The sequence below is a fragment of the Dermochelys coriacea genome, chromosome 16 (assembly GCF_009764565.3).
Source record: "Dermochelys coriacea isolate rDerCor1 chromosome 16, rDerCor1.pri.v4, whole genome shotgun sequence".
NCBI classification, from domain to species: Eukaryota; Metazoa; Chordata; order Testudines; family Dermochelyidae; genus Dermochelys; species Dermochelys coriacea.
In genome coordinates, this window is record NC_050083.1 from 15,075,143 (window position 1) to 15,102,611 (window position 27,469).

At 50.9% G+C, this 27,469-nt stretch overlaps 1 protein-coding gene across 1 annotated transcript; it reads left to right on the forward strand.

Annotated features, from left to right (window-relative positions):
* Positions 1–3,513: 3,513 nt before the first annotated feature.
* AIF1L (allograft inflammatory factor 1 like) lies at positions 3,514–27,273 on the forward strand. Its single transcript, XM_038375017.2, has 6 exons — positions 3,514–3,984; positions 4,092–4,153; positions 14,631–14,697; positions 19,793–19,834; positions 21,940–22,102; positions 24,998–27,273. Exons 1-6 carry the CDS (start codon positions 3,795–3,797, stop codon positions 25,083–25,085), a joined length of 612 nt encoding a protein of 203 aa, XP_038230945.2. The 5' UTR covers positions 3,514–3,794; the 3' UTR covers positions 25,086–27,273.
* Positions 27,274–27,469: the final 196 nt, after the last annotated feature.

Sequence of the window (27,469 nt, forward strand, 5' to 3'; positions counted from 1 at the left end):
TTCTTCTGCAGCCCAGCACCAAGGGGGGGCTGACTAATTACTGACTCAGACAATGCTGCTGCTTGCACCACCCGGGTTCTTATAGTTTCCCATTGATTCAATAGGCATCCTTGTGTTACTTTGCACCGTTACTGGTTGTGTGTGTGTGTAGTGCACTAACAAGGCTAGGGCTGTATAGCCAGTCCCCAGTGGAAGCGCGGAAAGGAACAAACCCTCCTATGTTCCTAAAGACACTGCTGTCAGCTGCAGAGCACCCCCGTAGCTCTCCCCTTACCTTTAGAAAAAGGAGTCATGCAAATCCCAGTTCCTCCTGCAGATACTTCCTAGGAATGGAGCAAATGCAACCTGCAGAAGGCTGGTGCGGTTTGCCGGAAGTGATAACACACATGTGGCCTGGACACATACCCAAGTCTGTTGTGAGAACAGAAGGCCCAAACTGTTAGGGTGAAGGGCAGGGTGGGCAAGGGACCGGGAGGAGGGTGATATGTTGAGTGACAGAGATGGGCAGGGGGTGGGATGTTTGAAGGTAACACAGCACCAATTGATGACAAGTCCATCCATAAGAAGACATCCAAAAGAGGCCCACTGGCCAAGATGTGGGGTTGTGGGGAGCAGGGGGGGGAGAGGTGGATCTGTGAGTTAAAGACAGGCGCTGAAGCTGTGGGAGAGGAGATTGTTCATAAAAAAAGCCATCACATGAGCAAAGCAGAGGGCCAAGGCCAGAGCCTTGTGGGGGCCGCCCCTGAAGAGGGGAGGAGGGGGACCCACTGGATGAGATGCCAAAGGAATTAGCAGGAGAGGATGGAGCCATGCAAGTCAAGGGAGGGGCACATTTTCAGCAGGGAGGGTCTGAACAGCAGAGGTCCATGAGGATGAGGATGGAACAAGGCCAGGAGGGAGGTTTAGTGACCTAGCTGAGAGCAGGATGAGTGAAGCGGAGCGGGAGGAAGCCAGACTGGAGAGAATCAAGGTTGGGGGGATGCAGGCTAGCAGCTCTGGGGGTCGCTGTCCAACATTCCAAGGCTCAAATGCTCACCCCCACAAAGGGGATGGGTCCCCATGTCTCTCCTGGGCAGGCACCAGTAACACTGTTTGCTTGTAAAAAGAAAAGGAGTACTTGTGGATACAGACTAACACGGCTGCTACTCTAAAACCTGTTGCTTGTGGGCCTCTCCTAGCAGCCCTGAACACTCCACACACACCTCAGTGATCCACAACACACTGCAGGGTGCAACAGGACATATTAAGGATCTGCTCGGGGACCATGCAACCCCAGTCCCTGAAGCTCCTCATGCTACTGCCCAGACTTGGCCCAGCATTCCCTGCGATTCCGAGGTGCCTGACTCCCCCACACAAACCCCTCTCTCTAACCTGCATTGGCTGGACGCAGCATCACGCCCACACTGCGGACACTAGAGGGAGGCTTTTCCCTTCCCAATGCTTTCAGCCTGCTGTTAAAACTTAGTCGATTCCTGTCAGTTTGATCCATACGTGGGATACAGCTCTGTTCGTGGGCAAAGACAGCGTTAGCTAACCCTGAGCACCTATGGAATGGAATAGGAGGGAACGGGGTTAGAGCCCTAGTCTGGGACTTGGGAGGCCTGAGTTCAATACCTGCCACTGGCACAGATTTCTGGTGGGGGTCTTGGGAAAGTTGCTTAGTCCCAGATCTTCAAAGGTATTTAGACTCCTGACTTCCACTAAAATCAGGATCTGGGCTTTAATCTCTCTCTGCCTCAGTTCTGCACCTCTAAATGGGGATGCCCTACATCACGGGGTGTTGGGAGGTGCTCGGATACTACAGTGAGCGAGGGTCACATAAGTACCTTGGATAGATAAGATCTACTTACCTATGCTCATAAGATGCAAGGCCCCCTGTATACAGGGCCTTTACTTCCTGGTGTGGTGGAATGAACAGGTGTCAGTATCTTGCAGAGGTCAGTTCTGAAAGGCTTGCTGGAAGCTGGGTGTTTCAAGGAGCCATCTGAGAGGGGTGAGTTGGATGCCAACATCAAGGGGGCAGTGTGGAAGAAGATGCAAAGACCAGACCAGGAGAGGGAGCAGATGCTAGAATAACTGAAAGTACGTGCAGGGTGGAGGTGCGGCCCTCAGCCCCTTGTCCCTGGACTTTCAATCCAAAAACAGGACACCTCTCCTAAGAGATGTTTTTTGGCTTCCAGCTGGTGACTCAGACTTGGCTTCTCCAGGCAGCAGCCATTCCAAGGACTCACCCAAACTCTGATTGTTTCGTTTATTTTCTTTAATTAAAATAAACAGTATTGTTATTAGTGGGGATCTATTGGTTATGAAAATGGGAGAGTGAAATGGGCTGGAATCCAGCATGGGGGACTAACCTGCAGGAAGGTGCTGGGCAAGATCCTCCCCACCCCACTATCTTTCCCCAGCTTTGCTGATGCACCTCAATCCTTACCACTGCACCCCCTGCTATCCCAGTTCTGCCCCCCTCTCCTAGCTGTACTGATGGCCATCTGCAGCAGTCCCTGATACCCCACTCCTGGCTCCTGTGCAGCTTGACCGTTTCCTCTTGTTTCAGTTCTGAGCAAGTGAGGAAGAATCTTGCAATTGTGCCAAACAGTTTGTTGTTTTTTTGTGATATGGATAAAGGACCACAAGGGAGCAGGCTGAGCTCACCCAAACTCATCTCACCAGTGACCAAACTGTGCTGGATTCCAGCACTCTGGGCCACCAGCCTCTTGTCCTCATGAGAATAATTTGTTTTCACTGGATGAAAATAAATCCGGATGAGAAGTCCCTGCATTTGGAGCTCGGGGGGTTGAATCCTCTAGGGCTCAGACCCTACTACTCTGGCTATTCTTTGGGGGCACATATTGTGCTGGCCAAGCTAATGGTGCTCCTGAAAAGCACAGCCCTGAGCAGAGCACAGATCATAGGGGCTTGCTGAACTGCCATGAGGAAAGTAGCTGTGAGAGCCCAGGGGCTGACCAAGAAAGAACTGAGGGACAGGAAGCACGGCCTGGTGCTCCGGGAGCAGCGTGATGCTTATTGCCTTGACTTCGAGTCCAACGCAGACAATCATAGTTTGTACCAGTGGGTCTTTGCGTGACTCTGGAACCCAATTTGAGAAGAACAACGTTCCGCACGCTGGCCAGGATGGAGCCATTTGCCTAGTTGTGATGCTTGAATTGCACTTTGTTGCCATGCCTGGCGCCGGGCTTCCAGCTGTTCAATGCGATTCTTCTCTAAGTTGTGGGCACTCACCCTTAGGGAACACCACCAACCATCACAGCAAATGGAAATGGTCAAGCTTTCTAATGTGCCATTGATAACAGGCTCATGTTTCGTACCTGCAGGACCACAGCATTATAGACTGTGAATTTTGGCTGTAGACAGAGTCCATGTTGCTTCCAGATCCAGTGATGGAGGCGACCATAGGTGGTGCTGCCTTTCTTAATTCGCAGATCCCTTTCGTGGTCAGCTGTCGCTTCCTTAGTCAACATGCAGCCAACACAGGTCGATGTGTGGCTTGGAGCCTGGTGTCTTCCAAAGCTGATGGACGGGTCTAGGTGAGGCGCTGGCTGGTACATAACCTCAGGTTTCGTTGGGCGGATGGGGAGGCCAGCGTTATTAGCAGCAGTTCCCGAAAAGCAGGCGGCTGGCAGGGCCCGAGCCCTGGGCTGGCTAGAAACGCTCTCTGCAGCCCTGTCCCCTCCAAGTGCCTGGGGTGGGCGCTCTGCAGAACCGACTCCAGGAGGGAGGCAAGGGAAGGGTTAAGCCCTGCCTGGCTCCGGCAGCGGGCAGTGCCTGGCCGGTGCATGCTTTTGCCTCTTCCAGCAGAGGGGCCGCTGAGTCACCAGGGCCCCGCTTGGCGAATGGCTGCGCTCAAGAGGGGCTGGGCTGCCCTTCCGCTCCCGGCCCGTCCCGCTCCGCAGTGCAGCCAGCCCGGCCGGCGGGAGGGCGCGGGGCAGCGCAGCATGGCCGTGACCCTCAACAGCCGCTTCCAAGGTAAGCGCGCCCCGGCCCCGGACCCCGGCCCCGGGGCGCAAGAGAGCCCGCGCGGCCGGGCCCCCACCCCACCGCGCCCCGCTAATGCCCCTCTCTTCCCGGCGCAGGAGGCAAAGCCTACGGGCAGCGGAGAGCGCAGCAGGAGGGGCGGCTGGGGGAGATCAACAAGGTAGGAGGCGAGCCGGCGTGGGGCGGGGGGCGCCGGCCAGGAGGGAGCCGGGTGCACGGGGCGGGGGGGACCTGGCCAGAGCGTCCGGCGCCCCTCGGGCTGGGGATCTGGATTGCGAAGGGGCTTGGGGGGGGGCTCCCCTGTGGGTGCTGGTTTGCCAGGCTCTGAGCCGCTGGCTCCTACCTGCGGCTGCTGGGGGGGGGGGGGTTGCGGTCCCAGCCGCCTCTGCTCCGGCTCCCCCCCAGCACTGGCCGGGACAGGCCGCCCCGCGGCTCCACGTGGCTGGTGGGAGCCAGAGGTTCCCGCCGCCCTGCGATTTCTGACACACTTCGCACGCGGCGGAACCGGCGTCTCCCACGTGTGAACTGGAGAAAGGGGCCACATCTTGGCTTCTGGCGTGTGTGTGTTTTGTTTTGGGGGGCATAGGTGTGTCTAGGTGCTTGTGCCACCCCATCATACCCCCTGCCAGGCAGGGCCTAGCTAGCCACAGCTGACCTCTGGGGAAACTGAGGCACGGACCCATGATGTGACTTGCCAGTTGGGATGGGAAAGCCTGAACTCCAGGTCAGGACACACTCCCCTACCTCAGTTACCCTGCTCGCTAGTAAAATCTGCCGAAGAGCCTCCTTCTAAAGCAATTCTAATGTGCCTCCCTCCAGCCTTGAGCTCATCCTATGAGCCGTGCTAGGTGGGGGCCAGCGTGTTAGGGGTAAGGATGGATGATTTGTGTTTCTTCACTGAAAAGTTTGAAATCCCCCCCCCCATCAGCCTCTCGGCTTGACACAACAATCAAACATGCACCATTTCTTAAGGCACCTTGTGTTAGCGGAGTGACCACGGTCAGTGGCGTTGTGTAGTGAAGTTCCTAGATCTGGCTCAGTCCTCCTCTTCTCCCCTTTCTTCCCCCCCCTCCCCGCAAAAACAAAACAAAACACCTTTCCAAGCGTGTCACTGAAGTCCTCCAGCTCCTAAACTAGGCTGCAAGTGAGATCGCTGCCTGTGCCCGGTGGGGAGAGCTGTCTGCAGACAAAGCCTGGGTGTCTCCCAGTGTAAATGGCAGCTAATCCCTTGGCTTGTGCCCTGTTTCGTCTCCCTTGTGGAGCAGATTGAAATGGTTAGGAGCCAGTTAAAGCTGAATCCTTCAGCTCGAAGCCCAAAAGCGGCAAGAAGTCGGCATGAACCAAGGGTCTGTGTAGAGAGCTGGGAGGGGAAGACGAAGGCATTTGCAGGGAAAGGAGGCTGCGGGGGGAAGAATCCATGTGAGAGGGGCCGGATGGAGATCCAAGTTGGAGTGTTGGCTGGCAGGAGGGGTCTGTGAAGGGGCACAGTTTGAGGTGGGGTGTGTGGAAAGACCAAAGTGTCTGTGGGGCCAGGCCCTAGTTAATCTTAATTCCCGCTGGGTTCTTTGTGTAACTGCCTCCTGGCTGGCTTCCCCCCAGCCCCAAATGGGAATAGACCTGCTGGCCTACTGTCATGGCTCTAGGGACCCAGCAAGGAGAGCCCCATCCCCATGCCTGGCCTGGCTCTATGACTTTGGTATTAGGGGGCCATGGCAGTGAGTGAGGTGCCCAGCTCTCCTTCTGAGTGCTTCAGTTCCATTTCCCAGCGCGCATAGGGATCTTCAGAGACAATGGAAACTTGTAAAAAAGAACAGGAGGACTTGTGGCACCTTAGAGACTAACAAATTTATTTGAGCATAAGCTTTCGTGAGCTACAGCTCACTTCATCGGATGCAACCCGGATGCAATCATCGGATGGAAACTTGTGATCTGGTGAAGGAGGGTGTCTCCCCAGCCTGCCATAGGGTGGGATGGGGAGGTCTCCAAAGTGGAGGGGTAGCTGGATAGAGCCATGTGGGTATTCACTTGCAGAGGGCCCAACAAAACAGAGCTGCCCTTTTGAGCCTCCCAGAGCCCTGGGGTGTGTTCTGCAGGCTGGGCAAGGTTCATACATCATGGGACCAACTGGCAGGATGGTGGGAATGAGCCGCCAGGCCTGTCCTCACTCTTGGCTCTTGGGTTGGTGGATTAAATCCTGGTCCCTTCTCAGCAGCTTCCCACTCCTGTCCTAGTTGCATAGCTCAGATCTGAGGTTATGTTTGAATAATCCAACCAGACTGAACCAGGACCCGAGCAGAGGGGCCCGTGCAGGTAAAACAAGTGTAAACACCCCTCTTTCCCACAGACCTCAGTGCCGCTGTGACTTCAACGGGCAGCAGCAAACCCTGAGGTATGGAGTAATGCTTCCCCAGCAGGTCACACTCATAAACCACAGTAGTGCTGTGCAGGGAGTGTGGCTGGCCTGAGAAGAGGGTGGGGGTGTGGCAGCAAGGAAGGAATGGAGCTGGCCTGAGCCTGGAGTGGAGATTGGTCTGGTGTGGGGCAGGAATGGGTGGGGCTGCGGCAGGACAGCAAGGTGAGGAGTGGGGAATCTGTATTATGTCCACAGCCACTGGCCGTGAGTCTAGCGTGTTGTCCCCTTGGGCCCTGTGGTCCCTGAGCAGGTGGTGCTGAGGCAGAAGAACACCTTCAGGGGGCCGGTCTCAGACAGCTGAGAGATCAGAAGTACATTCAGTGGGAGGGATGTGGAGGTGGGTGCCTTTTTCTCTTTCAGTGGGCTCCCTGCACATTCTTCTGGCCTGATCTAACCTATGCTGGGCACATGGCTGGTGCCAGGCGGGCACTTTATGAGAGAGGCCTCATTGCACTCTACCCTGAAACTTAGGCCTGTTCCCTCCACAGCCAGTGGCCATTGGAGGAGCACTTCCGCTGCAGCGGAGCTGGTGGAGGTTAGGGCAGGAGACTGCAGGACAGCAAAGCTGGATCTACACAGGGGCTGTCTCTTGACAGCAACCCCCGAGCTAGGGGGCTCTTCCCCTTTCTCACTACAACATGAGGACTGAAATTGTGTGTGTGGATAAGGGCTGAGCCTGTGCCAGGGACCGTTGTGTGCCAGTGGATGCTTTGTGGCCAGCTGCCGTAACAGTCCCTGCAGGAGCACACCCTGGGAAGAATAGGAGCTATTGTTCTCGGGAAGGGCTTTCAACTTTCACTCCAGCCTGTATTGAGCTGTTCTGATTTCCTCTCCCAGGAGTGCACAGTTTCTGCCTCTTGTGAATGCTGACTTGGGTCTTTTCTCCATGCTCTGTGTAGCCAGTGGGTGAGCTCGGTGGTGGGGCCTCCGGACGTCCTGCAGACCTTGGCAGGGGGCTGGAGGGAAGAACAGCAAATCAAGGATTAGAGGGTTCAAGGGACGGTTAGGATAAATGCCCTGAGATACCAGGGCTGGATGAAGTCCCTTTCCCTGGTGCAGTACAGAGAAGGCCCCTGGGCTGGAGGGGGAAACCTTCTCCTGTCCCAGAGAATAGGATACAAGATGGGTCGATCTCTTCCCCCCCGCCACCTCTCTCCTGTCTTCCGTGCCCATGCCATGAACAGTAAGTGCCTTAATCTCTCGGGAGGTGCTTCATGGAGGAAGGGGAGTTGGGATGGTAAGTGCTGGCGATAGGAAGCTGGCTGGGTTAATTCTGGGTGGCTTTGGCACTTTACCGGACTTCCTGCTGCTCCACTTGTCAGGAGGCCCATAACGAGTGGGCTGGAGGCTAGGAAGAGAAGAGGGTGTGGGGTGAAGGGTCTCAAAGGCTATGGGGGCGTGTAATGGATTCTGAGATGGACAAAAGCCAGTGAAGGCTTCAGAGAGGAGGGTGACATCTGGAACTCATCCAGACCAGCACTTTCAATCTGAGCATCTCTTGAAAAGGCTGATGAACCTTCCCAATCCCCATGGGGATGGGGAGTGTCCTTTCCATATTACAAGTGGAGAAACTGAGGCGCAGAGGGGAAATGACTTGCCCAAGGTCACAGAGCAAGCCTGTGGCATAATCTGGAGTAGAACTGAGGTGTCCCAATCCCAATCTCTTGCCCTCACTGTGTGCCAATGTATTGCACTTGGTGGGTTTCTCTTCTGGGTATGGATGAGAGCAGCCAGGATCTCTTGGACTGACTGAGCCCTGTAGAGGTGGGACCTATGGAGACCACAGAGGAGAGAACTGGAGAGGACTTGAACCAGTGAGAGGCCTGAATAAGAGAGCACCTGGCAGAGGAGAGGTGGAGACAGTGTCTGATGTGGGGGTGATTTAGGAGTGAGATACCAGGACAGCTTACAGGGGCTGGGAGATGTGGAGACTAGAGAGTTTGGGGTCAGTTCTAGCACTGACTGATGTCCAGGGGCAACTGCGAGATTTGGGGCTAAGAAGGCTGAGGAAAGAGCTACGTTCTGCTCTCTAACCTCCCCCAATCGCACCTGGAAGTGTCAAGGGCCAGGACTCTGGAAAGCTACTCTTCCCAGAACCCTCTGACACTTTGAGCTGTGGTAGTTTCAGCCCATTGCACTGAGTGGGAATGTTCTTATGACTTGTGCCACCCTCATTCTGCGGCAGGAGTCTCCTTGTTGGGAGGTTTGGGTATCTGAAATGCAACGAGCTTTGATTTCCCTAGGATTTCCTTGGAGAGCTACTTGTTAATGTCCTTGTTGGCTTCTCCCTCCCCACTGTAACACCTCTCCTGGGCCTGAGTGTTAGGGTGTGCTGCCCTAAGTGTTGGGGATGCATGTTCTGTGCACACAACTGCTGCATGAAACAGGCTGCAAACAGCCTGCAAATACTGCGGGATTAATGGGCTGGAACAGCTGTAGGCAGTAAACTATGCTCTGCTCTTCTTGACCAGCCTCTGTACTTCCTCTCTTCACTGAGGGTGAAGTAGGGTAGTTGTTTTTTGCCTTTTTAAAAATCTGATCAACTGTGCAACTGCAGAGTTTTAAACCTCTCCAAAACCTTCCAACTGTAACATAGCTGGCATACCAGGCTGTGCAGATGGCATGGCGGGGTCACCCTCAAGAGCCAGCCCGGACCGTATATGGAAAAGGAGAAACTTTCTCCGACTTTTTCTGAGGGGACTTTCCAGCCTGCAAAATCCCCACGGCTGCAAACAAGCTCCATTAAACAGGACAGAGATCTATTAGGAGCACCTACCCTCACTCCCTAGCAGGCTTGGGGAGAACAGTCAGGGATGCCACCTGGGAAGCTAACAGCTGGTCCCCTCTGGACTCTGCTGTCAGAAGCTGAAATGGTGCACTTAGCACTCTCCTGACTCCTGTGTGGATAAGGATCTTTGGCAGGAAGCCACTCCTCACTGCTGCCTTCTGACTGCCAAAGGGCATTGAAGAGTCTCCCTCTCTTAGGGGACTGGTTTAGGGACTTTGATCTCCAGGTGCCTAGTCTAATCAGCACAGATCAGCAGCAACCCAAACTTTACCCTTATCCAGTAGGTTTGGCCAATGGGAAAGGAATGGTCTCTCTGTTTTTCAGGAACAAGGTGCCCACATCACAAAAATGCCCCAGTTGAGGTCCCTGCTTCAAAGGGCAGTCACAGCAGAGCCTAAGAATTCAATGGCCCGTTGCGACAGGCCCAGTGATAGGCACTCTACAAACACTGTAAATGCTATAGGTAGATGGGCCTACTCCTCGTGAGGGACAGGCCCATGTCTCCACTGCATTTGGAGGTGTGATTGCAGCATGCATAAGTTTGATTTCACTTCGGTACCAATAGCAGTGAAGCCACAGCAGCGTGGACTTCCGCAAGAGCTAGCGACCCAAATACACACCCAGGGTCCTGGGCAGGCTTGCACCGTGCATGCTGTGGTGGCTTTACTGCTCTTGGTTCCTGAACTAGCTAGCTCAGGTACCTCTCCACATGCTGCAATCATACCTCCATACCCTGAAAGGTCCAGGTGTATTAGTGGGGTGGGGCTGAGGAGGTCTGTGCTCTTGCTACCCCAGTTGTATTGCAGTTAGAGAGGGCTTGTGCATCCAAGTCCATACGCCTAAAGAAGACCTCTAATCAAGAGTAGCTCTGTCTTATCTGTGCACTCGTGCGTCTCATTTGTACAGTTCTGCGTAGTAATAAGGATGCTCGATAAGCAACTATGTCCCTAAAAGCTGGAGCCCCAGCAGAGAGGGCTCTGAGAGCAACCTTAACCACTAGAGCAGAGCCCAAGTTGCCAGACCCTGGGGGTGGAATTCCTCTGTGATATTGTTAATGCCTGTTCTTATCACAGTGGCTACAAACAGGAATTGTATACAGTGTTGAGGGTGGAATGTTTCCATTTGAAATGTCTTCCTTGTTGCTTTGCACATTCCAGACCAGGCCCCATGAGGGTTGCTGGGCTGTGACTCTCACCCCCGGCTGATGAAATGCATTCCCCTCCCCCCTTCTCCGGCCCCAACTTCTTGTAGCAAGAGAACTGGCTGCTGACATCAAGATAGCTGAATACCTGCTGGGTCAGTGCCACCTGCTCTTGTGTGTTAGCATCTGGGCACCTTCCCTGGCAACTTATAGCTGGCCTAGGGCAACAGAGTTGGCGTCCTCCCATCCTAAATGCCTCTCCTTTTTCACCACCCCTCCATTCTGGGAGAAAAATATACCCACTGCTCTGCTCAGCATGGTCCAACAGGTAAGTCATGGGACTGGGAGTCAGGCCCTGGTTCTGTACTGGCTCTTCCACTCCCTCCTCTTGTGACGATAGACAGGTCACTTCTGCAGAGGTTGTTTATACCCATAATAACCCTCCTTCCCAACACAGGTTCACTCTGCAGCCTGCGAGTCTGCCACCATGTCCCATGAGCTCTACAGAGGTGGGCAGATGGTGTATGGGGATAGTGTGGTGCTGGAGTTCTGGACAAAGCCAAGGGCATGACCCTTGTCCATCACAGCTCCCCTGAGACTCTCTCTATGTATAAAGAAAAGGAGGACTTGTGGCACCTTAGACACTAACATTTATTTGAGCATAAGCTTTCGTGAGCTACAGCTCACTGCCACACGTACTCCTTTTTCTTTTTGTGAATACAGACTAACACGGCTGCTACTCTGAAACCTGTCTCTATGTATAGAATGCTAACCCTGATGACCTGGCTGAATTCCACATTGAGTAATGGCATTCTGCCGCCCAAAACTCCCCTTGCACTTTCAGCTGGGTTCCAGGGCTGAACATAGTATTGAACTGGAGAGTGATACTCTTAGCTGGATCATTCTTTCTATTCAAGTGTGGCTCAAAGGAAACCAGACTGGCTTGCGTGGGTGAGGGGAAGGATCTGCGTGTGTTGCTTAGACCAGCTGTCTAAATTCTCAGGTGGAGGTGCTGTAGTGGTAACAGATGCTAATGCAACACTAGGCTGTATCAGGCAGTGTATGTTACACAAGCCTAAGGATACTGTGCTTTTGCCACCTTTAGAGCAGTGTTCAGATCTGGTCACTGTAAAGAAAGGTCAGGGTAAGTTGTAGAGAGCATAGTTTGGAGCAGGGGTGGTGATAAATGGAACAGGCAGGCTTGTGCATGAGGAGAACCTGAATAAAGTGTGGCTCATTTAGTGGTGAGAATGATCCAGTGGTAACATGACTGAAATATTTAGTGAGGGGCTTTTACACAGCAGAGCTGTTTGATCTGTCTGAGGTTGCTTGAGAGACCAGAGCTAAGGGATGTCATTCTGTTCTGTGTTGGTTCTTACACTGTGCTCATCACCATAAAATCTGAGCACCTTTGAGAGGCATATTAAGCAATAACTAATTAATTAGCAAGAGTTGAGAGGGACCCTGTTAGAGATGGGGCTATTTAACAGAATGCAGATTTGTATCCAGACTTCACCACTATGTACCTCAGTTTCCCACTCATTAGGTGGGGATAACGATACTGACCTGCTTGGAGAGGCACTGATGAAAAGCACTGTGTGAGAGCTAGGTGTTACTATTCAGCCCTAGTGTGCTGATCCAAGCCTGTCTTTGTGCTATAAGTAAGAATGCCAGGAGGTGTTTGTACAGAGCGGGGATGGGATGGGCTCTGAGAGGGAGGGGGCAAGTATGATAGGATTTTTTTTTTTTAAATGACTGCAATTGAATCATGTGGATGAGTTCTTGGTCAGCTCTGTGCTGGGGAGGAGCCAGCAGTGCATTTGGGGGTTTCCCCAGTGTGATCCAGGGACCTCTTGGTGTCAGCTGGCAGAGGGCACAGGAGTGCATAGAGTTTTACAGGTATCTGCTGGGCTGGATATGTGCATAATAATTCACTAAAGGGTGGCATGTGAAGTCTCTATTGAAAGCCAGCAGCCACCTGGTTACCATAGTCTCTGTGACAAGTGTGTATGGGTAATATTGAAGGAGTTAGGTTTCTATGCTGAGAATTATGTTCTTAAGGCAGGTGACCAGGAGGGGACAAACTTTGAACATTCTTACGGCAGGGGGTAACGTGTCCGGTCACCTGTGTGTTGTATGTCTCGCAGTGGAGGCTGGTTTGCATCCTGAGCCAAATGCTAATCAAGAGGTTGCAAAAATCTTCAAGAGGAAATTTGCAGAAAGAAATAAACAGCAGGAGAAGGCCCTTCTTACAAGTAAACCCAATGGGTTGTTGGGTTATAATGGGGCACAGAGGTAGGTAGACCCTGGATATTTCCTTGGGAGGGGGGCAAGCTGATAGCATGACTTGTCTCACGAATGGAAGATCACAGCCAAATCTGGCTGTAAAACACTGAAAGGACTTGGGCTGAGATTTGCTTCAGATAGAAGACATAACAGTAACTAGTGCAGTAAGTCTACGTTGTCAAATGCATGTTCTGATTTTGTTTTATATGTAACTATTTCCAATATTTCTACTTGCTATCCCTTGAACCTCTACATGTTGTTAAATAGACTTTTACTTGATTTCACTATCAACCTATCCAAGTGCTGTGTGTTAAGCAGAGCAATGATCTGAGGTGCAACAGGGAAGCTGGGGTGCACTTTTTCTTTGGCATTCATAAGCAGTGAATCTGCGAATACTAGGAGTGTCCAATGGATCAGGGACTGGACAGCTCTGGGAGTCGCTTGGAGGGCTCAGGGGTTGGAGTGTGCCTATCGCTAACCTGTTGAGAGACAGCGGGACCTGCAGAGGCCTAGCTGGCAGGCAGTGCTTGTGTTGCTGTGGCCGGTGCAGTCATGGAGCTGACCTCCGGCAGGTGGTAGCAAAATGCCTCTCAGCCCTGGGTATCCCTGGGAAGCATCACATCCTGCCCCTCCCACCGTCCGTGCTGGCCACTGTTTTGGCTGTGGCTGACTGGTTGTTTTCTCTCTTCTGAAACAGGTGTCAAATGTACTTAAAGCCCTAAAATCTCCAGACTAGAGATGGCTGAGTCAGCACCTGATAGTCTCAGCCTACATCTCTGGGACCTTCTGAGCCACCTCAGGGGTCCAGAAGCCTGGTTCCTATTTTGTTAGCAATAAAGGATGTGTCAGGCAGGGTTGTAGGAAAGAACTTGCAAGTTTCCAGTAATGTTAGTGATGACTGGGCATCCCAATACCTGAAGGCCAGGGGCTGCTTCTGCTACTCCCATTCATGGCTACACAGTCTGTGTCTGCTACGCATGCATGGAGTGTGCAACAGCCTCAGCCCACTGCCCCTCAATCCCTTGGTGGGTCCTTGCCCCATACAAGCAAAAAAATAAACAGCAGCTGTTAATGATTGCTACAGAGAAGAATGCTGAACCTGGACCAAGTGACTAAATTCCTGGACGTTGGGTGGACATGGGAAGCTGGAAATGAAGCGGAAGACCATGCAGTTTGCAGCTGCAGGGAGTATATTGCCAGCAGAGGTTCGCTGGAGGGACACAGTGGTGGGGCTTGCTGTCCAGATCCTGCTCTGTGCTGGAGCTCCAGGCTCTTCACCTTGCAGTGCTAAGGCACTTTAATAATAAAGCCATGAGATGATGGCAGAGGAGGCTGGAGACATCTGCAAGTGGATGAGCAGAATTGACAGGCACGCCACACCTCCAGCACTTGGGAGAACCTGTTTCCTGCCTCAGCGCATCAGAGGCACTAGCTGTGTCTCGCTTTGGATGTAAAAGGTCCTCTTAACTTATTATCCAGTGTGCACCGCATCTTGAGTGAATCCAGGAGCTTCAAAGCGCTGAGGGAACTGTGCTGGCTCTAAAGAACCAAAAGCCATTGGTGTGTATGCATAGAGGAGAGAGAGGTGAGGGGGTTGGAGTCTCTCATCTGCTACCCCAGACTCTATATGGCTATATCAGGAACACTGTTATAGTGTCCACCTATGGATAGAACTGAAGGGAATCCACCGGCATTGCCGCTAGAACAGTCCTGGAGTTGCTGGTGCAATGAAGGTGTTGTCATTAAGAAATCTCCAGGCACAGTGATTCCCTCTTGGTTCCCTAGGATTCTCACTGTAAGGGTGGGGGTAGGAATTGCCTCATTTTAGATTTCTCCTGGCACTGATGATATTCAGCTTTGTAAACTGCATCTGTTTTTGACTTTTGGCAGTTAGTTCCCCTCTTGGGTATTTATATAGTCAAACACACACCCCATCTTAGACTTGCCCTAGGAGTTTTGAGGAGCTTTGCCTTGTGTTTTTAATCTTTGGGACTTTTCTGCCCCATTAGGAATTTCTCTGTGACCCCAAGTTCAGTGATGAAGAAGATCTGGAGGAGAAACTTGCGGTGTTCAAAGGTGAGACGTAGCTGCCGCTCTCTGTCCCCTTTCACCTGTACTCTGTGTGCCAAGGATAGCCTTTTCCCAGGAGCTGGGATCAGCCTGACTGTAGAACTCGCTGCCAGAAGAGATAAGTGACTACACTGAGATAACAGCCTCCTCACGTTTCAGACTAAGCACTAACCTTCACTGTGGCTTCCCACAATGAGTCTTCACACACACACAAACACACACCCTCAAGTGGTCCCTCCGCAGGCACCTCTCACACAACTGTGGCAAAATAGTTACTCCTCTAAGGGCAGCTCTGCACTCAAACATGTGTTCCTGTTTTCCAGCAACGGCACAGCTGCCATGCTAGCAATGGCTGCACCATTGCTTGAAAACAAGTACAGAATCTTCCAGTGCAGGCAAGGCCCTAGAGGGTGAGAAGGGGAGGAGAGAGAAAGTATTTCGATAGATCCTAGGAGTTACTGAGCCAATACAGTGATTGTAGCCATATAAGCACCTAGATTGATTAGACAAGTGAGTTGGAGCCCAACTTTGTAGCAGAGGCTTCTACCTTCCTCAAAATTGGGGGGTCTTGGGATCCCTGTTTAGGCCACTTGTCCCTCTTGTCTTTCCTAACACGCTATAGATTGCCATCCAGCCCAACCCATTCCCTCCCAGACCCCTTCTCCTAGTCCAGTCCATATTGATGGAGTTCAGAGATGTGCCCTTATCTTCATTTTTCACCCAAAACTCTCCTGTTCCTAGATCTGGGGTTTTGGTTTAGGCCTAGAATGGTGGGGTTTTTTTTTTTCTTTTCTTTTTGCAGCGGGGAGGAGGGCAGCACAAAGCATGGATCTGCATGTGGGGCTCTCTGGGCGTGGGGTTTGGGCCTGTTTTGAGAGGGGCAAGTCTCACGCTGAGCTGTCTTGGCTGCCTCTGTTTCTCAACAGGCCATTAGGGGAGTTTGTGTTGCAGCTGGGAGAGGGATTCCCAGAGTGGGTAGACAGACTCACTCTAGCTCCACTCGAACTAGCACACCAAAAATAGCAGCATGTCCGGCAGCTCGGGCTAGCCCCCAAGCTCCAAGACTGCCCGATCTCCTGGAACCGAGCTTTGGTGGCTAACCTGAGCTGCTGCCCATGCCGAGCAGAGCTAGTGCAAGTCTGGCTCCCCACACTGGGACTCGCACCTTCCAGCTGCAGTGTAGACAAACCCTTAAAGACCCCTCCCCCCCTCCCCCGGGAACCCTGGGGAAAACATGCCTTCTGTGCCATACTCCCCTTGGTCGTCTGTCCTCTAGCACGGCTCCTCAGCAAATAGGGGCCCATCTTTAGGGGCCCTGGGGCAGCTGTCTAACCTGCTTCCATTCCAGGCATTGGCTGCTTTTGACTTTAATCTCAGTCCTGGAGGGTGCTGGCTGGTGCCTTGCCCAGCGGAGAGTGAGGGAACTGGATGTCTCCAATTTCCCCCAGTTCTCCCTCCCTCCCTCTCGCCCCCATCATCTGCCTCTCCTCCCATTTTTGCTGAAACCCTGAATTATTTTCCCTCTGAACTGGGCTTTCTTCAAACATTGTGACAGTGGGTCGCAGCCGCAGAACTCCCTGTAATAGCAGGCCTCGGCATCTCCTCCCCCCCGCCTCATGCATTTGTCTCCATGGCTCGATGGCCTGTTCTGTGAGACTCCCGCTCCCCGCCGCCAACACCTCCTCCAGCTTCTCCCAACAATCGGCGCATTGTGTATCCCCCTCACCCAGCTGAGCCAGAGAGTCTCAGGAGCCACTGTGCAGAAGCGGTGTTTGTGTGAATGCGCTGGGGTTAGCAGGGCAGGATTTCACCCCATTGAATCCCGGCAGCATGGGATGAAAGGGAAACATGAACGTATAGGCTCAGGCTCAGAGCGCCATGGTATAAAGCCGCCTCTGTTCTCTGCACTGCCTATCAAACATCCTCAGAGGAACAGAGAAAATAACACACACACTGTGCACAGCAGACATGCAGTGGGGGACACGTTTCAGATTCATATGCTGGGAGGACTGACCCCAGTGCTTGGGCCTGGCCAAGTGACTCGGAGCCACAAAGGAGGGCACTCAGAGTAGAGAATTAAACCTGCCTCTTGTCCCAAGAGCTGCCGTCCTAGTCCCTTACTGCTCTCTCTACCTCTGGCCCACCTGCCAGTCACAAGCTATTCCCCCTACAAGCCCAGGATTTCTGTTGGTGGCTGAAAGGGGGCTTGCTGATGAGGCATTTGTCAAGGTGGAAATTCCCCCCTGCAGCTGGTCCTCTGCTGCTCAGCTATAGAGGCAGTTCTAGCACCATGCCCTGGCCTATCCTTGGTTAGGCCTCTCGCCCTGAACTAAAAGAAAAGGAGTACTTGTGGCACCTTAGAGACTAACAAATTTATTTGAGCATAAGCTTTCGTGAGCTACAGCTCCACAAGGCAATGTAAACAGAGGCAGCTATTTACATGTTGCTGGTAGAACAAGGACATGGCACAATGAGCAATTAAACTGCAATTTGCCTGTAGAACAAGGAAATACTGTGATGGAGCTGGGACTTCCCTGTGCCGCTATAAATGACCTTGCTTAATGTTACAAAAATAAGGTGGAGAAGAGAGGGAATTTCTTAATACAGTGTCCACCACAGTGTCTCAGGGAATTGCTTAGGGGCAGAGGAATATAGCTTTGTCCATCTGAGTCTGTTGCTGTAAAGCACAACAATACTCTGAAATAACAAGGAGTCTGATCAGATTTATTTGGGCATAATTTTTCGTGGGTAAAAACCCCACTTCAGATGTGTGGAGTGAAAATTACAGCTGCAGGCATAAATATAATGATACATGAAGAGAAGGGAGTTACCTTACAAGCCTGTTGTGGATACAGACTAACATGGCTACCCCTCTAATACTCTGAAATGATACCGATTTAATAATGAGCAGTATCCAGCACTTGGCCCGGGGCTTTGCTGGCATGGGGAGACAATAACACAGCCTCTTCCCACTAGGAATAGCGCACCACGTAATGGGAATGCTTGTGGAACTAATTACATGGTAGCAACTCAAATGGTATTGGACATAGGCTGTTTTTCTTAATAGAAAGTTATTGTAACGCATCTATAGCCCTCTTATGTTTCAATTATTGCCATGCTGCACACTGTAGCAACTTGGAATTTCAAGTTGCCAGGAGCAACAGAATCTTCTAACCCAAACCAGACTCCTACCACTTGAGCTTGAGGAGAATCTCCTTTTAGAGGTTAGCAGTATAGGGCCATGGACATAAAGATGAGTTCTGATACTAGCTGCTAGAGGACAATTGTGTATATACACAATAGCCAGTTCATTATACCAAGTGCCAAACAGTGGGTTTCAGTGGAATGCCTTTTCTGAAAAGTAAATACCCAGCTCTCCATGCAGTAATCCATCTCAAGCTGTACACTGTCTTGACTCTCCTGATTCTTTAGGTGTGTTAAAGGACACAATTTCTTCCCTCACTGGCTTTCCAGCCGTCCCTGCCCATTGTGCCTTAGTGTTTAAATCCAGATTGAAGGCTGTCATTCAGCCATCCAGTGGCTAGTTAGCTGACAGCTTGGGGCTGAATCAAAGAATTTGTGGCCCAATACATCTACCTTGCACTGATTTTTCAGGAAATAGGATCATTTACCACATCAAACCAGTTATCCATCTACCCTAGAAACCAGATGAGCCAAGTAAAATACAGCAAGGCTCTGTCACATGAGGAGATACAGGCCTGCTGCACTACCCAGTGTGGAAAATACACAGTTCACTAATGAGTGGTACGTGTTGCCCAGATGCATGGCATGCACGGAGCTCCCATTAGAACTAATGAGCCCTATGCATTCACCCAGGGGCGACCCTGTCACAGTTCTGAATGGGGGGCTGTGGCACTAATTGGCACCTCTGAACTGGCGTTTGGCCTAATTGGTTCTTAGTCCATCAAAAAGGCTTTTGTATCTTCGAAGCCCCTTTTATGTGACCTGAGGTTCAGGTTCAATTGCAGAACCCCTTGCCCAGTTCTCGCTCATGTCGTATATGATGTCTCCAGTGGATCAGCGAATTCTGAAAGACGTGTCTCTGCTGGTAATAGACGTGATGCCTCAAAGTTTTAAAAAAAAAAAATGCACTCTTTGAAAATCTATTCAGTGCACGTTGTGTAATGGTTGCTAATGGCTGATCTCTCTCTGGTGATGGTGCTGCCTTTAAAAGGTGGGGCTAAAAATTTCTTGAAGAAAGAGCACTATCCTGTAAGAGCCACTGTGCCTCAAAGAGGGGATGAATTCATGACATGGGCAGGCCTGCCTGGATCTCTTGTCTCCCTGTGAATCCTATGGACAGGTTACCCCACCCAGTGGAGCAGTGTCCCTTCCAAGTCATCAAGAAATCAGACCTAAGCGACTAGGGAAAACCCAGCCTTTTACCTGTGCAATACTGTATTAATCTAAATCCCTCCTTTGTACCACAATGTCCTCATCCGTATCTCGTTGCCTTGGTCTTCCACTGCTCTGTACCATGTCTCTTTCTTTGGCTTCCCTGTAGGAAAGGAACCACGACGGGAGTCGTTACTGAGCTTTAAAGCCCATTGAGCCTGTTTTCAAGGCTGGGCACTAAACCCAAGAGCTTGGACATTTGTGTCCCTGTGTGACCTCCCCATGGTGGTATTGGGCACATCACTCTTTGTATTCCAGTAGCAGTTGGAGCCTCCCCCAGCTGAGATCAAGGCCCCATGGTGCTAGGTGCTGTCCATACACAGTCAGAGGCATTCCCTGCCCTGAAGACTTTACAGTCTGACTAGGCAGATGGTTCTCAGCTGGGAGGGGAGACACAGGCACAGAGAATGGGATGTGGGTTTTTTGCCTTCCTTTGAAAGGCTTGGTTGTTGCCAGCTTCTGAGGAGTCACATGGTACAAGACTAGCTGGGCCAAATGATCCATTCCAGTATAACCACCCTGTGTGTTTCATTGCATCCTCTTGGTGATCTAGCCTCTGTGCCCAGCCAGGGAGCAGTGCCACTCAGTGCTGTCCTCTACCTCAGCTGGGATGAGGAAGGAGCTGTCCCGAGAGCCTGCTGAAGCTGCTCTGATTTGCTAACTCCCTTCTGTGTGTCTCTTCCAGAGAAATACATGGAGTTTGACCTGAATAACCAAGGCGAGATTGGTGAGTGACCCCCTTGAGGAACACATCAGTGTTGCTGGGCCAGAAGGAGAGCTGTCTGTTGGGGCAGACACTGGGACTGCAAAGCGTAAAGCCAGGGTTGCTGCTACTTTTTCAAACTCTATCTCCAGGTGCTGATAAAGAGACCATGGGTTCTCTCCCCAAATCTCTCGCTTGGTCCTATGGAACCTTTACTCTGTCACTTGGCTTCTGAGAGACTGACTCTGTCCTCACATGTCCAGCCTCCTGTCCATGGTCTTTCTCTCTCTCTCTCTCTCTCTCTCTCTATGGGTCTCTCCTTGCCTGCTTCAAGCATTAGACGTGTCTCTGCTCTTGGTCCCAAGCTCCCCTTTTTCTCCTGGATCTCTGCTCAGCCCTCTTGCTTCTCTTTCTGTTCTGGGCTCTTCTTTTCCTCATGGTTCTCTCTCAGTAAGTATCAGGAAGAGCCATGGATTCCTAGCCAGGGTTTTGTGCTTGGATGAGCCGGCAGTGTTAAGGCTTTGGTTTGGTTTGAGGTGGAAACCAAGCAAAGCTCCTAGGTTTCCATCCAAAACCAAAGCTCGCTTGTCCTTGCCCACCTCCAGACTCTCTTTAGGGGGAGAAGGGGCTGTCCCCCAGACCTCTGTAAGGTGAGGTCTAGGCTATGGAGCTGGGCCCAATTTTCTGTTTTCACCTGCTGAGATCTCCCGGCTTAAGGTTTTTAAGGAAGGCTTTTCTCACATTTGGTAGTGGTGCTATCTTGCCCTTTCCCCGGGACAGGCCCCGGCAGCTGAAAAGAGATGAGGCCAAGCCACGGTGTCCAGATCCAGACTTCTGCAATGTTCAGGATTTGGGTCCCAGATTTTGCCTTGGGCCCATCCCCATTGCTAACTTCCCCAAAGTACAGCATATTCACTGTGTCTGTCGGTCTTGAGTTCCCTGCAAGCCACAGCCACTTCTACCTCCTTTAGCTGATCCAGTGTCCCTGGTGGGTGGGGAGGGAGAAGGAGACCTGGCTCCTAACCCTGGTGCTGGTTAGGAGGAGGAAGGGAGCCTGCAGCTCATTGTTCAGTGAGAACAATCTGAAGGAAATTGCCTCAGACTCTGCCTGAGGGTGGGGTTTTAGCACCACTTCCAAGGGGCCAGTTTGGGTCTGGCTTGGTTTCTTTAATATTGGTGCTTCTCTCTCCCTCCCCCGCCGCTTTCCTCCTACACTTCAGGAAAGTTGGAATCCAGAGACCCTCGTATCTACTCACAACAGGGTAGGGATGGGGAAACAGGCACAGATGCCATGATTAGCTCTGGATCATGCAGTGAGTCAGTAGCTGGGTTAGGATTAGGAGCAAGGGGTCTGATCCTATGCTGTGCCCTCAAATGGCTGCACCTCAAAAGCCAAAACCCAGTGGGAGGGGCTGCAAAGGTGGCTTTATACCACCTTAGCCCTGCGCTGCTCCAGGGCCACTGGCCTCAGCACAAGTCAGAGCAGCCCTTAGCTGTCTAACTTGCAGCTTTCTCCCACCTTGGCACAACTTCTATGCTCTGGTTTATGGTGGGGGCTGTCTTATGTTTTACCTCAGGATAATCTCTAGTCAGTTATGGCCCCTGTACGCTTCCAGAGCAATGTTGTGGGGCCGGGGCAGGAGAGAGCGGTAGATTCTAACAGGAGGCTGAATTCACTAGTGTTTGAGGCACATGAGTATAATAGTATGGATGCCACCAATACTTGTTTGCTAACTAAACAAACGTAGAAATCACCCAGAGGAAAAATATCTGTAATTCTTGGTTTCTGTGGTACCTTTCTGCTGCTGACTGTCAGCTCTGACTTTTGCAAAAGCAGCATGGGGCTGCAAGAGATCTCTCCTGGATATTTTTTTACTTTATACCTTGGAAACGTGAGGCACAGTGCCCATGGTCAGCAAAAAATGGCAGCTTAGGTTTTGCTGGAGTGTTTGTTTTGGATCTCAGAGTTGCCCATTGAGCATGCTCAGCTTGTAACTGAAGGGATGGGGAGGACTGAGTTGTTAATATAGATGTCCTGTATCCCGAAGGCTTATTAGTCACGTTCAGCGCTGCACTATCTCCCACCGCCACCATTCCTGGCATTGGTTCTCTCGCTCTTCCTCTTGCAGATCTGATGTCTGTCAAAAGGATGATGGAGAAACTGGGGGCTCCGAAGACGCACTTAGAGCTGAAGAAGATGATCTCTGAAGTGACTGGAGGGGTTAGCGAAACCATCTCTTACCAGGACTTCGTCAACATGATGCTTGGCAAGCGCTCCGCCGTCCTTAAATTGTGAGTGTTTGGGGGGCAGACAAAGGATGTGATGCTTGGATCTGAGCTCCATGCTTTGGAGATTCGGAGGCCAGGTGCAGCAGGAGGCAAGGGCTGTTCTGCATGTCCCCAAGGGCTGTTCTGCATGTCCCCAGGAGGCAAAGATGGAGCAAGAACCCATGTGTCCTAGACAGGCTGGGAAGCCTGAATAGGGAAAAGGATGAAGAACGTCTCTGGAAGGCAATGAGCAGAACGGCATCTCAAGGATGGAAGGAGTTGGGAGTCTCTGTGGGGGGAGTCCGAATCCAGCCAGGGTGAGGGCTGAGCATGGGGGGGGGTGGCGGGGGGCTGAAGTTGTGGTGACTCCAGGCCCCCTTTGTTTTCAGTCTACCTTCCAAAGCTGGACCATGTGCCAGGTCCAGGGGTAGGGCTGTCCTAGGTCTATCACCAACTCATGCTGCCAGGAATGCATTACAGAGGTGCCTGGTGTATCTGGAAGAGGCTTCGTCCTGCATTGACATGGCAGGGTTAAAGCAGCTCCAAAGCACACAGGACGCAGTACTCTGGAGTCCTCAGCCATTTGCATGGTTGAGATGATGGCCCGTCTCACAGCCCACCTAGGTGGTATGCCACACAGTCACAATAGGTCTATCATGGGGTGCCACTGCAGCTCGAGTAGATGTACTCCAGCTAGCTCGGGTGCCGATAGAAATGAAGCTACGGCACCACGCACCTCAGTACGGCTTGCCCAAGCCTGCCTGGAACCCTGGGTCATTACTCTGGGGCCAGCCCTGTATTGTAGCCCATGCTGCTGTGATTCACTGTGGCGGTAACCTAGCTAGCTAGATTGCATCTACGTGAACTGCAGTCACACTCTGTAATTGCAGTACAGACATAGCCTCGTACTCAGGCTGAGGGTGATTCGCATGCTGTGGCCTGGTGTGTGTCCACACAAGTATTCCCCAGGGACCACCCAGGTCCTATCATGCTCATGCCCCAATCCAGCTGTAACCCTAGACAGGGGTGGGGGAGGCTAGTGTAGCAATTAGGTCCTTTCGCCTCACTCCCACCTGAGTCTGTCCGGGTTTGCAGGACAGTAGGTTCCCTCTTGCTTTCCTATCTGAAAGGTGTCCGCACTGAACTGGGAATTCAGCAACAGTGCAGAGAAGCTAGGAGTCTCCTATCGCTTGCCTCTTTCTACAGAATCCCCCTTCCCATCTCCTCGCATCCATTCCAGAGTCGCCCCTGCCTGGTGCCAAGGTTTTCCTTGTTCCTTTGGCACCAGAGTGGGTGGAGGAGGCACGTTTGAAGCAGTGCATTCGGGGAGGGGAGGTACTTCTACTGCGGTATGAGCCACTGGTGTAAGCTTCTCACAGCCTTTTGTGCCCTCCTGACAAGGGCGGTGAAAGCCCTGCTGTTGTAACAAATGGCTTCTGGGCACCCGCTTGGCTGCTCCTTGCAGTGGGGTGGAGTCTATCGGCTCCTTCCCCACCCTCCTAAATCTTCTCTGCCTTTCATGGCCACCAACCATGCTAGCACTGCTTTTGTGCTTAACCGAGATAGATAGATGGGGTCCTCTCTCCTCTGTGCCGCTTGTCCGTTTCTGAAGGATACCTCCAGTGCGACTGGCTCTCCAAATGGATGTTAAGGGGATCATTTTATTCCCCACACCTGCAGAACAATTGCCATTAATCTGCTCTGTATTTATGGTGAGGGAAATCTTTACCACCCCTCTCCCCTTAACTGCCCTTGGTTAGCATGTTAGTGAAGGATGTTTCTGGAGTTTTCTCCCCCAGCGATGGATTTGTTCCTGATAGTTCCGTGACTCCTACCACAAACGCTCAAGGGTCTTCCCTTAGCAACCTTCTTCCCCTGCTGAAGCCTGTTTGATACTCTCCATCCTCTGCCCCAATATGACTAGTTTTAGATAGATAGAGACAGGTCCCTTCTCGGCAGACACCCAAACAAGCATCCCATTGTCCTCTGGCCAGGGTTGAGTTTCTGCTTCAATTGTAAATGTAAAGTTCCAGTCCTGCAAAAGCCACCAAACCGAGATAGCAGCTGGCAGCAGCTAAGTGGCTACAATTTTTAGGGAGGAATAAACCAGTGACAGTTAAAAAGCATTCTGGATTCTCTTTCCAATTACTGCCCCACCCAATCAGCAGACACTCCTCTTCCTTCTCCAGCACACAGTTGCTGTGGACTGCTTGTTGTTGCTTCTGAATGTGCATGCAGTGTAGTTTCCAGGGGGTGGCTAGTTATGCTGTCCAATGCACATGTCTGTAGGCATAGTGCATTAGAAGCAGTGATCTGCCATGTGCTCTCAATCAACTTCAAGTGGCTGCCTAAAGCGAACATACAAATCCCTTGCACTCTCAGATGGGAACCAAATGGGTGACTTTGCAAGTGACATTCAAGGCACAACTTTTATGGCTACTTCAAAAATGAGAAACTGTATCTTGTACTGTGTTGGCAATACTGCCCTCTACTGGCTACAGAGTAGTGGTGGCGATGGGAAAATAGCACAGCCATATTTTTGCAGTTTAGAGCAGATCAAGAAAAACATAAACCAGTTACTATTCTGCACATCTATAAGGCCTTGCATCTGGGGATCTCCAAGCACTTTGCTGGCATGTATTGAGGCTCACAACACTCCTGTGCAATGTAGAACATCTCTGTTTCACTGTTAGGGAAATGGATACGTGGAAGGGTGAAGAGACTGCCCAAAGTATGTCGAGGGCAGAGCTAGGAATAAAACTCGGGAATCCTGACACCCAGTTTTGCATTCCAACTACTAGACTTTCTAGCGTAGAAGAAAGACCTTGTTGTTTTCCAGCAGATGTTGTCGATCCTGGTGATGATTTAAACTTTCACCTGTTTTCTTAACTCATGCTTCTGACTGTTTGTTTTTTCCAGAGTCATGCTGTTTGAAGGAAAAGCCAATGAAAACATCCCAAAGCCTTCTGGCCCACCTCCAGAGAGAGATATTGCCAGTCTTCCCTGAAGGCAATAGGCTGAGAGCCAAATCTGTCAGCACCATGGTGGTCTGTAAGGAGGGTTACCGGTTTTGTTACTTTTACATTGGTCAGTCTTAGTGATAGAAACTAATTTGCCTTAGAAGAGGAATGACAAGGGAAGCCCAAGGACCCCCAGTCCACAGGTATCTGTCTCTTTGCTGCATCCCCTAGCCAGTTTCATCGGTAGCAAAAGTGTAAACGTGAAACCAAAAATAACTGCACCCCCACCTGTGGTTCTCGGGTGAGAAATTGCTGATTGTTCTCTGTGGTCTCTAGCATGGATCTCTCTGCTAAAAAGGGCTGCCTCCTTTTGAACAGGTGGATCCTGAGCCACAATGAATCAAATGCCGAATCTGCATTCGGCACAGAGCATCCTCCAGTCACTCCCATGGGAAATTGGTATGTTCTTAACATGGCCTTGCTGCCAGTCACTACCTTGCTATCTGTGTCCCCTGAGGCTGCTGTTGAGTACTGCCCTACCACACCTCGTAAAGTGCCTTCTCAGCTCTACCCTACACCTCCATCCAGTTCCAGGATGTGCGGGATCTGGTGCCAAACTGGGATGGCTTTTGGGGGCCCTGTTTCCTTTTGTTGTTGATCAGGAGTGTGGAAGAGATTTTGCTGGTGGTTACACCTTGCATGTGTCTTCCTGAACTAGGGTGCAAATCCATGAGAGTGCGGACCTGTTAACGCCTCTGGGTGAGATCCTGGCCCTACTGAAATCAATGGGAATTTTGCTGTTGACTTTCTAAGGAGGCCTGGATTTCCCATTCTGTCTTGCAGTTCTAAGGTAGGCTAAATTCTCATTGACATCCACCAGTATTTTGCCTGCCCAAGGTGCAAAGATTTAAGCCCTAAGTGTACTTCTCAAGCTGTCTGCAGGAACATATCATTGTTTGCTTATATGGTAACTACTAAAGAATGCACAAGTAACTTAAAGAATTTCTGCATAGCTGTAACGTAAAGGAGCTCATAACAGCAATGAGACTACAAATAGGCAAAAATTGCCCTTCCAATCACAATCACTGGCCTCCAACCAGAAGACAAGAAAAAACTTCCATCTGTGACTGTGGAGCAGGACAGAGAACAAGCACCCTGGAGGGTCCCTCTTTGACCAAGGGGAATAAGCCCTTGCAACTGAGATCTCCTTTTTAGAAGCTAGAGAAACTATTTTGTTAAGTCATCTGTGGTAGAAGCTGTGGATCCATTGTCTGCTTATATTTATGTAGTTAAAATGTAAACTTTGTAATATATTGGGTTTGTTTTCCTTGTAATGTGAATAAGTGGCTGGCTTCTGAAGCTTGCAGCCTTCCTTTTCTCCACTGACTGATCCGTTCAATTGCCTAGAATAAATCCCGTTTTAACAGCCAGTTGGAACTGGCTGTTATCTTGCACCTGAAATATTGGGGGTGGTGGGAGAATGAGCCCAGCTTTTTTGCCTTCGAATTTCACAGAAGAGGCCTGTGATGTGCTGAACCTGTAGGTCAAGGAAATGGGACTCCAGTCTGAGTCTTTAAGCTGTTCCAGAAGAATTGTGGATGAGTCTGTTTGTTCACATTGATGCCCTCAAAACCTCCCAAATTAGACATTGATCCTGCAAACATACTCCTTCCTATGTGATTGAATTTACTCACATGCAGAGTCAGTTGACTTCAATGGGACTATTCTGCGATTAAAATTGAGCGCATGAACTTTTTTTTTTTTTTTTTTTTTTTTTTTTTTTAATGGGAACAGGGATCTCATGTCTCACTTTTGGGGGTGGGAAAGACTCCCCTGCATACCAGAACTTAGATCTAGCAGGACTGTGCTCTGGACATTGAAGTGTTCGTTGCTGTGTATTCTGTATTTACAATGCTTGGAACCTAGTTGTTTGCCCCTGGGGTTTCATTGCTTATCGTGTTTCTTCCCTCCCACTCCAGCTTTTTTTTCCTTTGTCCTTGGCAGCTTTTTAACTTTTGTGGTTTTTTAAATCATGGCTTAAATAAAAACAGCTATCCAATTTATTGTTTGGAATTCTAACTTGTCTTATTGTGCCTGCTAAAGGCTGCCCTTTTTAGAAAAATGCCTTGCTATTCTTGTTTGTCTGAGAACTCAGAACTGCAATGGAGAGAGACATTGTGAGTGAGGGCAGCACAGCTCTACTTGTACAGACTGAAAATAAATCTTCTGAAACTCTGTGAAGCATCAGTGTATTTAATGTTGCTAGGCCGGAGCCTTGTTTAAACTCAAGTTGTTCCCAATAAACTAAAACTTAGTTTTTAAATCCAATTTAGTTAAAAGGATGCAAATCCCAGAGTAGGCACTTAAATTACATCAGTATAAGACAGGTGCAAATCATTTAAGTCAGTAATTGATCAAATGCTTCAATGTT

What these genes read in the sequence shown, in the direction of transcription:
- AIF1L (XM_038375017.2), top strand. Translation starts at nt 3,795, where the DNA reads ATGCTTTTGCCTCTTCCAGCAGAGGGGCCGCTGAGTCACCAGGGCCCC. An exon ending in GGCTGGGGGAGATCAACAAG is followed by an intron (nt 4,154 to 14,630) that starts GTAGGAGGCGAG and finishes CTGCCCCATTAG; the next exon opens with GAATTTCTCTGTGACCCCAA. An exon ending in CGCTCCGCCGTCCTTAAATT is followed by an intron (nt 22,103 to 24,997) that starts GTGAGTGTTTGG and finishes TGTTTTTTCCAG; the next exon opens with AGTCATGCTGTTTGAAGGAA.